Source organism: Epinephelus moara, chromosome 3, assembly GCF_006386435.1.
Source record: "Epinephelus moara isolate mb chromosome 3, YSFRI_EMoa_1.0, whole genome shotgun sequence".
In the NCBI taxonomy this organism is placed as follows: Eukaryota; Metazoa; Chordata; class Actinopteri; order Perciformes; family Serranidae; genus Epinephelus; species Epinephelus moara.
Window position 1 is genome coordinate 6335178 of NC_065508.1, and position 16411 is coordinate 6351588.

General features: G+C 42.6%; 1 protein-coding gene across 1 annotated transcript in view; it reads right to left on the reverse strand.

Annotated features, from left to right (window-relative positions):
- jade2 (jade family PHD finger 2) overlaps positions 1 to 16411 on the reverse strand; it is a 257234-nt gene that overhangs the window by 209130 nt on the left and 31693 nt on the right. The window contains exons 2-3 of the mRNA XM_050039044.1: positions 14888 to 14951; positions 4593 to 4678 (exon numbers count right to left, since the gene is read on the reverse strand). Of these exons, the coding sequence (XP_049895001.1) occupies positions 4593 to 4678; positions 14888 to 14951 (150 nt within the window). The remainder of the gene's footprint in view (positions 1 to 4592; positions 4679 to 14887; positions 14952 to 16411) is intronic.

Here is a 16411-nt window from a genome sequence, read left to right on the forward strand (position 1 = left end):
CCTTCATTTAAACTGAGATAATAACAACTGTACAGAAAAAAACGGAAGCATTCGACAGTGTCCTCCTTCCGCCAAGTAAAGCTCTCGAAACCACTTCTAAGAAAAGTCAAAACTGGAGTGAAAGACTCGCGAAGGCGCAAATAGAGACGGCTCATTTTTAGAAAACAGCTACGTTGTCATTACGAGTCCGTAGTGTTTACCATTCGCCACACCTCCCTTAACCAAGAGTGAGTATCATTCCATAAACTTGTCTGCATTGTGAGCCACTGTTTAATTTTCTTCCCAGCAGGGTTTGCACCGATGAGGATTTCTCACTGCTTCAAAAATATCACCCTCTTTTGACCTTGCTGTGACTTTTTGTTGATCATTTTAAAAAGCATTTAGTTTCAGTGATGCCTGGCTGCCACCATCAACAAACAAAATTTACGTCCAATCCTCAAACACTTGCCAGAAACTCCATAAACCCAGCCAATATACTCCATACCAAGTTCCAACTCACACTAGCATTTGTGTTAAAAAACTGCAAGATGTGCCATGTATTTCAATGAAACCTGCATAACGAATTGATGACTGTGTGTGTGAGTAAAAACGCTGCAAATCAGTCCATCAGCACAGATCTGACAAAGCACTGATAAGCATCATCAGCTAACAACAATGAAACTTGAACGTCTATTCCTGCTCATGAGCTAGTTCTACACTAAATGCCACATGTAAATGTGACATTTGGTGTTGGTTGTTGCTCCTCTGATTTATATTAGCCTGATTGATCTACTGCTTAGATACACAGAAAGACTCTACATCCTTTTAATTAGTGAGGTCAAAAAGAAAAACAGTCGACATCACACTCAGGCTTTGGGGAAAAAAAAAAAAAAGAAGCTGAGACTACCCGATCTTTAAAAGCTGCTGTGGTTTCCAGAGTGTCTGTTTTCTGTTTGTGTTACGGCTGCTGCCCATTGTCTGTAAAGTAATAAAAGTAGCTCAGTCCATGGGGACTTGGCTTGGGAACTGGAGGATCCCTGCTGCAGATTCCTGACTGGAAGCTGAAGAGGTGCCAGTTTGCCTTGTGGGCACTGCTGCAGCAAGGCACTGGATCCCCCACCCTCCATAATATGGGTGACCCTGCACTATCTGAATATGTATGTGTGTAAAGGAGGGCTATGCGAAAAGTAAGTGCCAGAAACTGCCTTGTGTAAAAGTCCCTGTGTGTTGAGGCGTTTAGATGCAGATGCACTTGGCTGGTGAGCAAAGAAAGTGTCACACACTTAGGAGTTGACTTCATTACAAGTGAAAATTAGGGAACTTGACCTCCAACGTTGCTTCAGCTTAAGTAATGTTCGTAAAAGACACATGTCATTTAATCAGGGTCATGACCTTTGACCTGTAAAACATACAAGTGTTTGCCATTGCCTCAGGACACTGACAGCACTTAGCAGCACCTTGTGCTTGAAGTGCTGACATGCAACCAGTTGTTTTTGAAGGACCTCACTTGAGCTGAGAGAATTCTTCGTCACTACATTATAAACCCAAAAGAAGAAGAGTCTCTTCAGAGATATGAGCAGTTGACCAATTAACATACAAATGGATTCAGGACACTCACTACACATGTAGTCGAATGGTTTCTTGGCTTAGTTTAGTAAAGTGTGCTTCAAATGAGCTCGGTCTTACTGTACGATGTGTCACCCAGCACGTCTAATGGAGAGTTAAATCGTACAAGAAGAACTAAGGCCACACAGTTTTGAACAGTCTGTCCTCAAAGGCTCTCATGGTGCTGCACGCAGTTGTCTGCAGTGCTGCCAACTTGGCGACTTTCTTGTTACATTTAGCAACTTTTCAACTTTTTTCAAGAAGCAACTAGCGACTAGCAGACCATCAGGGAGAGAAGAAAAACATACTATATTGTAATTCATTCCAATGCATGCTGCTCAGGGTAATCACAGTCAACGGCTCCACCACCATCACTACAGGGTCTCTCCTCTTGCGCCGTTCAGTAGGTGTGGGACAGAATGGGCAGGAGGAGAGAGACGCTTTGTTGAGGATTTTTCTGTTGAATCTAATTCAGCAAAGTTTTAATGCTGAAATGACATCGGCTGTATGCAAATGACGTCATCTGGCAACTTTTGGTGACTTTCGGAGCTAATGCTAGCTGCTGTTATTGGAAAAGAGTTGGCAAAGTAGTTATGTGAAGAAATAAGTATTTGTTGTATGATGACTGGCTTCCAGGATAAGGCATGGTAAATGTACTGCAGATAAACACTCTTGCCTTAGATAAAGAACAGACGACAAATGACATAATGAGTCGCACTGTTATATCGGCAGTAATTTAATAACATTGCCGTTCCATATATAATTGTTGAATTGAATTTCTGTACAGTATGTGCGCCAGCTGGAATACCAACGGCATGTCATTCCTTTCCACGACTGAGGGGCACAAACAGCAAAACAGGGACAACACATCAACAAATAAAAAGGAATCAACAAGTAATGTAAGAAAGCCCCGAAGAAGTGCAAGTCGAGACGCCGAGAACAGTACGATGTGTCAATATCTCTCCAGCAGCTCCAAGACAAATGCCAACACACTTTTCATACTCAACAAGTTAAGCTTTTCTGACATCAGCTTAGATGCACATTCTTGACTTCAAAACCTTGCGCTGAACCTTTGACAGATGTCATCCGCCCCTTTCTCTTTGCTCAACCTTTCCTGTCACTCACTGCTACCAAAAAAGCAGGAAAACGACAGCAAAACATCATCCTTTTTACGAAAGAGCAGCGTGCCCTGGAGCAAGGCGAGGAGGCAGCGTTATGAAAGGGAACGTGGCCCCTGGCTCTTCAGCTGAGGCCCGGGTCAGAGCAGAGAGCTACAGTAGTAATTACTGAGAGACTGATTGCTGACAGGACCTTCCAACAGCCTGTGGTTAACTGGATGGAGCTGAGGGGGAGGAAGCTTCAAATGCACAGGCATGACAGATGCTCTGCTGATGACTTGTACTTCAGGGTGGTTCGGGGGCATGCATGCCATTTTGCTCTATTCATCCTCCTTTCAAAAGTTGCAAAAAAGAAACATTTGTGCTCTTAAACTTTAGGCGTTTTTTCACATTTTTTGGAGGACAGATTTGGAGGCGAGAGCAAATTACCCTCTAAAATTCATTTTGTAAAAGATCTTTGTTTTAAATACTCCATCGAACATCTTCAGCATTTGAGAAGTGCCATCACAGGCTGTTAGCGCCTCTCCTTTATTCAGAAAAAATCTCGTTGCTAATTTTTAAGAGTAGATGTAATTTGCTCCAAATGGTAGATAGTTATTTCTGGAATGAAACTCTTCAAACAGCAAGTTCTCCTTAAACAGATTTGAACCCACTTCACTGACAGTGGGAGGAATGTGTGATTGTGGCAGGCAAAGCATCGCCACAGCTGGTTCAGTGCACCATTTTCAAACTGGATTATGCCAGTTTCCTCCTCAGGGTGGTCATTTGAGAGCCCTTGGGATCGTTTGTCGTGACCATATGGATGTAACAACCTGGTATTTTAGCCAACCAGTCTGTGCCATCCATGCGCCTGGTTGATTTAGCTGTGGTGACGGAGATGGCTGTATTTACATTGGCTACAAGTGTTTGCTCCAGTTAAGAACTGATATATAGCTGCAGTGGCTGGATCAGGGCTTTCGCTACCTTAAATCTAAGTAGGATGAATGGTGCACAGCAGGGATACTAAACATGCTTTACCTGAGGGGCCACTTTTATTTACATTTATCAGTCTATATAATAAAAAAATGCCTGTTTTCAACTTTGCCATGTTTGGTGTCTTCACCTGTCTTGGCTAAAAGGTAAATCCAGTCGCAGCAGCCCTGCACAGATCAGGTGTATGCAGGGGCGTTCATAAGACAATCGGGGCTTAGACCTCCATGAGGAAGTCAAGGGTATCCTCCCCTGGCACTTTTATTTGGATAAACAAGCTGTATTTTGGTGCTTGTTATACACCTCTGCACCCTATTTACAATCCACGTACCAAAAAAATCCTAGTGTGAATCAGAGTATTTTCACTGTGGTTGGTGGGCCACCCAGCACCCTATGTTGGGCCAGATTTGGCCCACAGGCCAGAAGTTGAGTATCACTGGTGTACAGCATGGCACTGTTGCCACAAATGGTCTCTGTTGATCTAATTTGCCCCTTGAGTAACTTCATTTTGTCCCATATATTTATGCATTCTTTGACAGGAGAATGAGCTTGCGTTTGCATAAGTTGTGGTTTGCAGGGTTTTGTAGCTCAGCATTACAACAATCAGCTCACAGTAACAACTCTGCCACCTGAGCTTGTCCAGAAACCATACACAGCCCCGACTTAAGGGCTTACATTAGCTACTGGGTCATAAAAGCTGCAGATCATGTCAGTGTTCAGCAGCCCCAACAACCAGACATAATATTGGAATCTGACCATTTACGACAATTCAGCAAAGCCACAACAAATAACAGACAGCAACTGAAGTGGAGCAACACTGTGAGCGTGTAATGGCCAAAACAGAGTCTGTGTTTCATTAAACACATTTTTTTTGTACTGTATATGTCTGAGTCACTGAAGCTAACTGCCACATTTATTTACCTCTGATGGTTTCTTGTGCTGGTGGCGGACCCATGTGCTGCTGGTGCCCGTATTCTTGGATGACCTGGACCACGACGTCACCTGACCTGTGGAAATAAAAAAAAGATGACCATGATCAGTGTGCCAGGCTTACAAATATATTTTTCATATAAAACTCCATGAGAGTGCTTTAGAGTAACTGGTTGTCATTAAAACGGATTATATACTGTAATTTATTTACAGTTATATTTTATGGACAACTTGGATGCAAACATTTGAAATACTGTATATAACATATATGCATACTTGAAAGTAGAAAGGCTGTACTCCCTCTTTCACTATCTATCATTCATTTTCCATAACCTCTTATCCTCTTGAGGGTCGCAGGGGTACTGGAGTCTATCCCAGCTGACAGTGGGTGAGAGGCGGGGTACACCCTGGACAGGTTGTCAGACTATCACAGGGCTGACACATAGAGACAAACAACCATTCATGCTCACATTCACACCTATGGCCAATTTAGAGTCACCAGTTAACCTGCATGTCTTTGGACTGTGGGAGGAAGCTGGGGTACCTGGAGAAAACCCACGCTGACAGGGGGCTCCCCCACCCTGGGTTCAAACCGAGATCCCCCTTGCTGTGAGGTGACATATGCTCACCACAGCACCACCGTGCCGCCCTCTTTCACCATGCTCATGTACAATTTTGCTTCCTCAAGTTGCTAAAACACATGTTAAACTTGAATAGAAAGGCTAAAAATGTTACACATCTATATCTCTGCCCTTGCTCTTTTAAAGTCTCTTACCATGCTGTTTGTGCTCGTCCTCTGTTTACCTGATTGTTTCTCCTTTTTGTTTTATGCCTTTTTTGTTTAAGAAGTCTTTTGTGTCTCTTGATTTTCAGTATAATGGTACGTCTACTGTTTACTCTTTGTGTTCAATTGCATTTAAGCATCATCTCCACCATTGTTGATTGAATTCCATCCTTTGCTTGTGCATATCTATTCCCTGTGTTGTATATTTTTCTTGTGCCAAATAAAGGAAACTAGAATTACCACCTTGCAATTATATGCCTCCGCAAACCAGTTAAGTTGCACTTACAGTTTACACCCATGTCTGTGAAAACACGGATGCTTTACTCACATCTTCCCCCCGGCAGCACAGAAGATCTATACGATCAGCACAGTTTCAAAGTGAGCACCCAAGATTGTATCACCAATTCAGTATCTGACCATGTTTCCCCTTCTGTTCCTGAGATACGATTTTGAGTATCAAATGAAAAGTGTTTTTGCGGAACGTTATGATGTCACAGTGAAATTGACCTTTGAAGATTTGGATATAAAATGTCTTCACATCAACATTAGATCATTTTAGACATTTGTGTGAAATGTTGTTGTAATTAGCACATGAATTCTTAGGTAATGCCAGAAACATGTTTTGTGAAGTCACAGTAACCTTGACCTGTGGCCACCAAATTCTAATCAGTTCATTGTTGAGTACAAGTGAACGTTTGAGCCAAATTTGAGGGAACTCCCGAAAGGCCTTTTTGAGATATTGCGTTCACAAGAATGACACAAGGTCACAGTGACCTTGACCTTTGATCATCAAATTCTAATTAGTTCATTGCTGACTCAAAGTGGACGTTTGTGTCAAATCTGGGGGGAAAAAAAAGTGTTCTTGAGATATTCCGTTCAAAAAAAATGAGACAGACAAGGTCACAGTGACCATGACCTTTGAGCACCAAAATCTATTGTTGAGTCCAAGTGGATGTTTGTGCCAAATTTGAAGAAATTCCCTCAAGGTGTTCTTCAGATATCAGTTCATGAGAATGGGATGGACCGACGGACCGACAACCCAAAAACATAATGTATCACTGGCGTGAAGGCATAAAAAAGTGTTCTTTTAAGGACCACAGGAGAAAACATGAACATTTTTCTAGTAGACAAATTAGCACAGCTTGTGACACAGTTGTAAAGACAAAGTATTCGCTCATCTGGAGCAGAACATCAGACAAATCTGCGTTTGATTTGTCAAGAACGTGCATCCACAAGTGTAAATGTTGATTTGAAGTGGGGGAAAATGAAGAACAGGTCTCTGGCTGTAGATCAGACTTCATGTTCACAGCGTGCGTTTAAATTCACTCCAAAGGAACTTTATTGTCCCAATGGAGAAATTTGTTTTGCACAGAGGGTTTACAATAAAAACACTGTAACATCAGCCATCATGGGCCAGCAGGGAATCAGTTACTTACTAGAGAGCAAAAAGCTACTCATCAATGTAAAAAATGTTCTTAAATGAGCAGTGATGGAGTTCACTAGCTTTGCAATTTACTCTGATGGAGGCGATTCAAACACCGCAGAGAAGCACTAAAAGAAAAACAGCTAAACAAAAACCTTGTCCGTGACTTTTCCGATGCCCGTGGCACTACCACTGAGTCAGGCCTTTAATTGAAGCAGACTGATGATGATCTATTAAGAGGTTTAATAAGTAATGACAGTATAAATAGCATCTTGTTAAGCAGTTAGTCCACTGTGGTCCTTTACAACCTCATTAATACACAACTTAATGGCAATTAACCAGACGCTGGAGCCAATATCCCACCCACCGCTTCAATCAGCAGCCCTGTGTGTGTTTTCCTGCGTGCCCATGTATGTGAACAGAAGGGCATGTGTGTAATTTCATTTATGCCGTTATTCTAGATTTTTTAAAATCACAAAACTACTGCAGCAGATACAGCCGAAAGCTTATTTTCATCTGTGCACCGCAAAGGAGGCTGTCATTAAAAATTGCATCACATTGGCAATTAAATTACATCACACTGGCATAATGGAAAACAGAAATTTGCCAAAACTGTGTAATATAGCACATTGTGACTGTGACTGTGTGTGTATGTGTGTGTGTGTGTCTGTGTGTGTGCAACCACCCACTCAACATATTTCTCTCACCACCACAGCAGTGCTGCCACCATGCTAATTTTACTTGTGACGTCTAAACAACTAACAGCGCCGAGGGCAGAGCTGCTGTCAGGCTTGTCTTCAAAATTACAGACTCCCGCCTTCTGCACACACACACATATAATTCACACATAAACATATACACTGTATATATAGAGCTGCTAACACTTCCATGTATTTGCTCATAGTCACAGGATCACACACACTTTGCTTTGCATTGACTCAGTGTCTCAGTCTCTCGCAGCTGGTTTTATGTACTCACTGTTGCACACACTCGTCTACACACAAAGACACTTTCACTGCCACAGCATGACAGGAAATATGGAGTGAGTTGACAGCCATGAGTGGGTTTAATCAAGTGATTTCAAATTGATCCCCCACTCAGCTGTTCTGAGAGGTGGTGTCAAAGTAAAACCACCCAAGCTGCAACCTCCAGAACTGAAAATGGAGCTAACGCAGAAGTGTCTAAAACTGCAGTTCCTCAAATGGCCACTTGAGGCTGGCTCCTCATGGTAAAATGCCCAACTTCACAACAGAAATAAACATGTTTACAGCCTGGTACGAAAAACTGTTTTGGTCTCTATAGCTAATTTCCCTCTTCGTGTCAACTGTACGGGGGTTGAATTTTTAGATAACTCACTCGTTCACATTTTTTTAAGGCTTGAAGTTATACAAAATTAAGGGCGCGTTCACCTTGAGTGACAGGCTGTTTGCAAGGGGTCACCACAGTCTACAAGTCAGATCCACCCCTCGCTCTTCCACAGCTCCAACCTCTCATCCAAATACTGGTTGTCACCTCTGGCTCCAAAAATCCAAGATGGCGACGGCGAAAATGTCAAACTCGAGGTTTCAAAACAGAAGCCCACAAACCAATGGGTGACTTCACATTGGCTACGTCCGTTATTTATAAATTCTATGGTGCCACCTAGCAGACTGTGGTAGGACACAATGTGTGCATTTGTGACAGGGTTGGGGGACTGGACAAATATGTCAGCTGTTGGCAACTGGCTGAGTATTGTCGGTTAGTACTTTGGGGCAATTTTTTCATTTTATTTTGCTACTATCTGCATCCGAAAAACAAGTGAGAGCCACAGCAGGCCGAGCAACAACAGAGAGAGACAGTGGGGAAAAAGTCTGTTTTGTTCGTCTGACATTGTTGCACCTCTAAAAATAAATATAACTTCACGTTGTGTCAATCAAGTTTGCACACTGACGCCGGAATTCCACTGGATGCGCGTCTGTTGCGGAACGGCTGCACTGGTTATCCGCTGCGTGCTCCGCCGTCCGTCAACACCCACCGGCTGCATTTGCTGTGCGGAGCGGTGCAGCTCTGCAGGACAGTGGGAGTCACGAGGACCCACGAGATCTCACGAATTCACGCATAATCGCGCGATATAACAAGATCTAGTTTCTATAAGTAGTAGTAGGAAGACATCTCGGTGCACCTCCATGATTAACATCTCCTCGTCCATGGTGTCAACAGGGTGAAATGACGTCTGAAAACCTCTGACCTGTTGACTTCAGGCCTGCCTCCACCCATTATGACGTTTTCAAGGTGTAGTGCAGGAAAATATATGATCCGCCGTGAACACTGTGTATTTTATTTTGAAAATTAACCAGATGTTTCATTTTGTTTCTGTGCATGACTTCCTGCCCCGCACGATCTGCTCTGTGCTGAATTGCTGCGTTGTGCTCCGATGTTTGGCAAAAATAGAAGTCCTGCGTATCTGTTGCGGAGGGCTCCGGAGCGCCGCAGCTGTGACGGAGACAGAGGAACGGGACACACATAATCATTTCATAACTCAGATAGCTACTTTCAACAGGTCAGATAGTAATATTCAGGTGGATGGTGATGAAGAGGAATAGGATGTGGACCGCACACAGAATGTGGAGCTAGGTCCACCCCTTCATGTAGCTGCAGTGCCAAATGAAAGACAGGGAGGGAGTGATGACAGCCAACGGAGAGAGGCAAAGGCAGAAATGTGTCTTCGTTTTGTCACGAATTGCGAATTTTCACAACAAAAAGAACAATAAAACGTATCAGAACCAGTGTGCAAGGTAACGTTTTTTTCGTATGACGGTTTAAAAAAACACAACCAAAGAAAAAGGGACTCAGCGTGCAAAGGCCTTAACTCTAAGGCCTCTAACTCGAACTAAATTAAGGGTCTATTTCGATCAAACCAGAGTAAGTGATTGTTGGAACAGTGGAGAGATCAACCAGGATGATTTTGGTGAGTTTGGATGAAGTGCATTTTACCATAAATTACCAGGACACTAAGCTAGTCTTAGTTTGGTAAAGAGAAAAACTTGAATTCAGTGTGTCGTATGGTTGTATTTCTCTGTTTAATTAAGAAAATATGTGTAAGAATATTTCGTTTCTTGACATTTTGTGAGTTTATTTTCTATTGTTTAGACTAAAAAATCTAAGTGAGCCTGCGGAACATGGAGAACTCTACCAGCTGAATTACAAGCAAGGGTTAGGATGGCGGCACACACCTGCCCAAACACATCAGCAGTTGCTGGGTTTTCGGCTGGTGGCAGCTGGTTGAAAAATTTCAACATATCACCCAACCCTAAACTGGGGCAAAAAGACCCTACTTTGTACAGAACAAACTCAGCAAACCACAAAAAAAACACTGACACAGTAAAAGTGTTGTGGTGGCATTTCAAACAGGTGTGTCTATGTGTGCATCTGTTGTACGAGTGTGTGCTCATTGTATTAATATTTTAACACATCTCAATTTCTAAGACACCTGAACATCTGTGGGAGATTTTAGAGCGACGTGTCTGACAGCAGCGCTCTCTACACCTCCATCATCAAAACACCAAAGAGACTTGGAGAATCGCTGCCAAGAAGCAATGAAGCTGTTGTGGAGGCTCGAGGTGGAACAACACCTCACTTAGACACATTATGTTGCTTCTTTTCATTTGTCACAGATCTCTATATGTGTTCAGAATATATTCAGTGGGAGTGTGTGCCAGTCTGCTGGACATTTCGAGTGCACTCATGCATCTGCACTCCACTTGAGAGAGAGAGAGAGTGTGTGTGTGTGTGTGTGTGTGTGTGTGTGTGTGTGTGTGTGTGTGTGTGTGTTACAGGTTACATCCACACACCCCACCAGGCAGCTGCACCACATCATCACTGTGTGGCCAGATAACCAAACGGGCCGCAGCGCAGTAGGAGGTTACCATCATGGCCGTGTGTTAATTAAAAGCCCCGCTTGGTGCACGGCAGGCAAAATTATCATGGGCATCCTTCAATTAGAAACCTGATAACCTTCAGTCAACAGATGCAGCTGGAGCCCACACTGCACTGGCCGGGGGAAGCTAACAGCTAACGGCTAATTATAAAGCAGCAGAGAGTGCGGCCTTCAGCGCAGGGTGGCTCAGTCAGGTCTGAAAAACAGCCCGTTAAACCTGCTGTAAAATCATTTATACATGCAGACCTGTGACCACATGACAGTTAAACCTGTGCGAGGTCATTCCAACCTCTGGCTGCGGTTTTTCGAGTGTGAGTCACTACATCACCCAGAATTCATCTCCATAGATCTGAATTTTAAATTAGCTAAAAAGCTTTTTTAATGCAGAGGGTTAAGACATTCCTCATCCTGAGAGCCCACAGCTTTATTTAGAGAACTTATTTAACTTCCAAAAGCAACTTCCGTGTCTGAACTTGGACTGTTACTGGCAAATGAACTCTTTCTATTCTTAAAGAACCAGTGTTTTTTTCTATTAAAAGTCTATTACACTGAAATAGGCAATTTGATTTTGTGTTGATTCCAGATAAAGAATATCCCAAATGAAAATATGTTATTCTGAAATACATAAAAATGTGACAAAAGACAATTGTGAGTACTTTTAATCATTTGTCACTTTGGGCATCTTGTTGAGGAACCTCGAGAGTGACTAGAGTGTGCAACAGTAGAAAAAACACCTCTTCCTTACTTGACGTGACACGGACGAGGGAACATCAGATTGTTTCCCAATGAAGATGTCCTAACCTGACTGTGCATCAGTGAACAGGCGAAGCAACATGTTGCTTGCTTGAAAAACTGCTCGCCCTGGCTCTTCTTTCACAAAGCTTCGCACACCTCCAACCAATTTTCAGAGTAACAGCAAGCCCTTGCTTAGGCTTGCTCAGGGCTCAATAGGCTCCCTGGATGTTGTTGTCACATTTTTTCGCACTCTATCCGCCAGAGTTCACTCGCTCACTGTATGTTAGGAAGAGGTGTAATGGACCATTTCAGTGGAATTACAATGCTAGGCAACAGCATGCGTTCATGTTTATGTTTTGTCAGCTGATTGCATGTTTATACAACAGTTAGTTCCGGCCCTGCAATCTGATTGGTCGAGAGACAGTAAAACTGTGAGGATATTGGAGTACAACATCACGGTTATTTCACTGTGTATGTATTACTCCGCCTCACAGCTGATTGCAATCAACAATCAAATCAAAACTGACGGTTAGTGTCAGTTAGGTCAGCAGTTGCATCCCTGGAAAAGTATTTAAACAAACTTCCACCAGATGCAAATGCCCTTTATCTGAAGCCCAGGATGACAGCAGCTCACACAGACAATATCTGGTACACTAAAGCTCCACTGGGGATAAACTCACTCGCACAGATGCTGCCGAAGATGTGTAAAGAGGCGGGGACAACAGCTTTCTACACCAATCACAGCCTCAGGACGACTGCCATACAGAAGCTGTCAGATGCGGGTCTTGAAGCGAGGGAGATCATGACAGTGAGTGGGCACAGGTATGATGTTGTTTTAACGTAGCCTATGTGTAAAGTTAGTCTTCTTATTAGGAGTCGGGCCCTAAAATATACCTTTTGTCTTGCAGGTCTGAGAGCTTGTTAAAAACCTACTGGAAGCCATCCATGGAGAGCAGGAAACGATGGAGCAACATACTGTCAGATCAGAAGGCAGAGTCGGCTGTGCCTGTGAAGCGACAGTCCACCATGCAGCAGCCGGAGATTTATTTCACCGGCTGCACAATTAATGGAAATGTGCAGATAAATGCGTATAAAGAGTAAGTCCGTGGCGCACCATGTCTGCGTTACATAGCAACGGTGACAGCAGAGTCCTGAGGGAACTATTTCTGTTGGCGGAAGACGGCCGAGTGCCGAAGACAATCACAGCCGTGACGATATACGAGTATAACATGACGAGCTCGAGTGTGATATTGCTTAAATATACACTGCAAAACATTCCAACAGGATGTACAAAAGGACCCAACATCTAAGATCCTCATCAGCAGGGTTTTCAGGTAGACACAACACAAAAAGTTAGAAAGTGAGTCGTACTCTTGCACTAAACATGTTGTTTTCTAGTTCACTTATGTATCTATTTTTCTGTGTATGCTCGGCTGACAGTGTCAGAGAAATGGCCAAACAAATATATTTGCTTGTTATTGTAAAATGCACACCACAAAAAGCCAAGAATTAGTCATGTTGAACTGCCAAAAGCCAAGACGAATGACATTTGAAATTAAATTAAAATCGCTCGCTGTCTTCAGTGACTAAATCTTCCTGCTTGGTGGACAGTTATCAGTTGTGAGAGCCAAGTGTGCTTGTGTAACACTGTACCGCTCTTCAAAGACTGTTTATTATCAAACCATTTTCCAGCAGAGGCTGCCAGTGTCGGTGATGTGTTAGACGGGCCAGATGTTCCCATCATCATGCAGTGTACGTCTTCTGTCTGTCTGTCTCACAGACTGCGTATAAAGACATGTACAGTCCATTAGACACGAATCTTTCTATACAGTCGGCTTTAATCTTCAGTCTATGGTGTGTCTAAGTGGTTATTTGAGTCAATGTCATGACTCTGGGTCCCTCTATCAAATACATCCATCACTTAATATCTGTTTATTAGTCAGCATAAGAACTACATGTTGCACGTGCTTAACATGACCTCCAAGGCACATGAGGCCAGATTTACTAATAAAATGCACACCACAAATGTTAAATGCTGTGCATTAAGCATCTGATTTACTAATACAGCATATCATTAAGATGCATGCACACAGGACAGACGAGGTGCAGATCGCCTGTCGGATTCGTCTGAGATCACCAAGCTCAGAAAATAATATGACGTAGTGTAATCTTGCAAAACATTAATTCCACTGCAGTGCAACTCCACCCGAGTAAAAATATCACTCATAAAATGATAATTTTAAAAACATTATTAATTATGTAAGAGTCAAACAAGTAGCTGATGTCTCACTAGAATACTGAGGTAAGTGCAGAGTGAAAATTCAAGTTTAGTGAACACAAACCACAATTCCTTGCTTCCTGTTTGTTTGCTGTTACAAATAATCTGATTTCATGCTCACCGACGATTACTGTTTTCTGAGGAAATCTTTATAGTCATATGTGGGCCTATATTTGTATTTATTTATCCCTATATAGCCAACTAGGGCTCACTCAGGTCACGATTTCAACTGAAAACGGTGCAATTTTTTGGAAACGGTCACTAGGCATGTGCAAGAAAGTCGACCATCACAACAACAATGGCAGACTCCCGAGCTCTGCTTGTGCTGCTCACCCTATTGAATTTATCAACGCTTCCCCATCATAGTGTAGATTCACTGTAGCAACTCTACCTCGTCATCCGTCCAGACAAATGTTTGTACGGTTGCCATTTTGTTTGTTTATACATTGCCGCTCTGTAGAAGGAAGCGTAAGCGTCATACCGCCAACTACTGGCCTGGCATGTATACTGCAGCATTTTTGGTCATTTTTGTGGATCCATGTGCACTCCGATTGTTATCGAAACGTTGTCGTCTAAACGCGGAACTTTTTTCAAAGTGAAAATGAGAAATGATTCTGTTTTCAGTGGATCATTCTCATGTAAACATGGCCTCACTCGGTGTCTGGTGTAGTGTAGATTTCTGTTAAATAGAGTTTTTTTCCCCACTATAATCTTTCTTGTGGTTCGTAAATCTCATCTACACTGTCTTTCTACATGCTTTTTTTTAGAGGCAAGGAATATTTCAAAATCTTTCATATTTTTTTTTTTCTCTTAACAGCGGCCCTCATACTTCACCATGCTTAACAGCTGCTTGGGCCGCCTAATCATATATCTATTGTAGGTGTGTTTAAGAAAAGGAAGTCTTAATGAGCAGAGGAGGGACGACAGCAAGACAGGAGGTAAGTCTATATGGAGAGTGAATATGAGAAATACCCTGCGGGAGTTGACTAAAAACCAGCCAGCTTACTGTACAACAGCAGCACAGGAACTCACTTTTCTGACACTTCCAGGTTTCTTACTCCCTCTCTCTCACACACACACACACACACACACACACACACACACACACACACGTTCTCTCCCCTTCCCTGAATCTCCCTCTCCAACTTACTGTCGGTGGTGTCGGAGTCATTGCTGCTCGTGGAGTATTTTCTCCTCTTCTTTTCGCTCTCCATCTGTCAGGATGGCAGGGACGGGGGGGGGGGCAAGAGAGAGAAAAATGACGAGTGAGAAGATGTTCACCATGAAAACACAAGTGTTAATGAAATAATGCGCTGATGGCACCAATCTGTCAGAGCCTCCAGCCGGCAGCCTGCCAGAATAAACTGACTTGATCACCGTTACACATTAGCACTTCGGACTTGCCGGGAACTTCACAATGATACAGTTGTTCTGTTTCTTCACATACAGTGGGAGTCCTTGTTCATGTCGGCTGTGAATTCATCTGGCATTAGTGCTGCATTCACTGGGAGCTATTGTACAAGTCCCCGTTTTATGCATCTGCATTAATACTCTAAGTACTTCTTTCTTAAGACCCCTCCCAGGGAAAATCAAGTTTTTAGCCTTGTAAACATGTCCATATGATGATTTCTATATGCTACAAGACATATAATGAACAAAATAAGCAGTCAATGCCATGGCTGAGCATTTCGCCCTTAGAACTGCAGTGTACCGATGACAGTCTCAAGAACAGGGATTCAGACTCTCACGGTTTCTAATGTCACAAACCGAAGGAAGAAATCTTCTCAACTTGCAAGGTGGGGCTTCCAGTAACGGCACAACAAAACAAGGAGAATATACATATACATATACATATACAGTATACAATATACATATCGTATTTTGCAAGTAAAGCTTCACTTTCAGTTCAGCTTCTCAGAGCTGGTGATCGGGAACAAGGTTTATCTGGCATTACCAACACATTATTAGCTGTTTGATACCGTATTCAAGTTAAAGGCTCATGTTATCTATTAAAGGTGAGGGAAAAAATTAATTCATATTAGCATCACAGGTTTATTTTTTGATTGTTTGTTTTTACAATTTACAATTTTTTATCTATTTTTTATGCCCGAATCAATATAAATGAAATGCAGAGGTGGAAAGAAGTTGCTGCTTTTTGTGTGGTAATTTGGGACTAACATGACCTCATATCTGTTACAAGAAAATAAACTGAAGCGAGAACTCAGAAAATGCAAACTCTCTACAAACTTTCTGTTGCTGCCATTGCACAGGTTAGATTCAGCACAGTGTGACCCCCAGCGCTGGAGTTTGCGCTGGCTGAACTCAAGTTACTACAGTCGCTACTGAGGGTCTGTCTGCAGAGCCAACTGTATCATCACACAGAAGGAAGCATCTACTCATGGACGAGAATGCAAAATTTAAACATTAATGTTCAGCTAAGCTGTAATGTTAGCTAGCTCAGTGGTAATCGGGGAACCAGCAGTAGATGCACACTTCCTTCTGCAGGGTGATATGGTTGGCAGTTGTAGTTTGGTAGAAAGAAAATAGTTCCCACGTGAAATTGCTCACAACTTGGTCTGTGGATTATCTCAGGCAAATGAGTCGTTATTTCTGAAAAGACATGTTGAGTTTTGTCAAATGTAGTTTTTGGTGCCGTCTAGTTTCATTATATTCA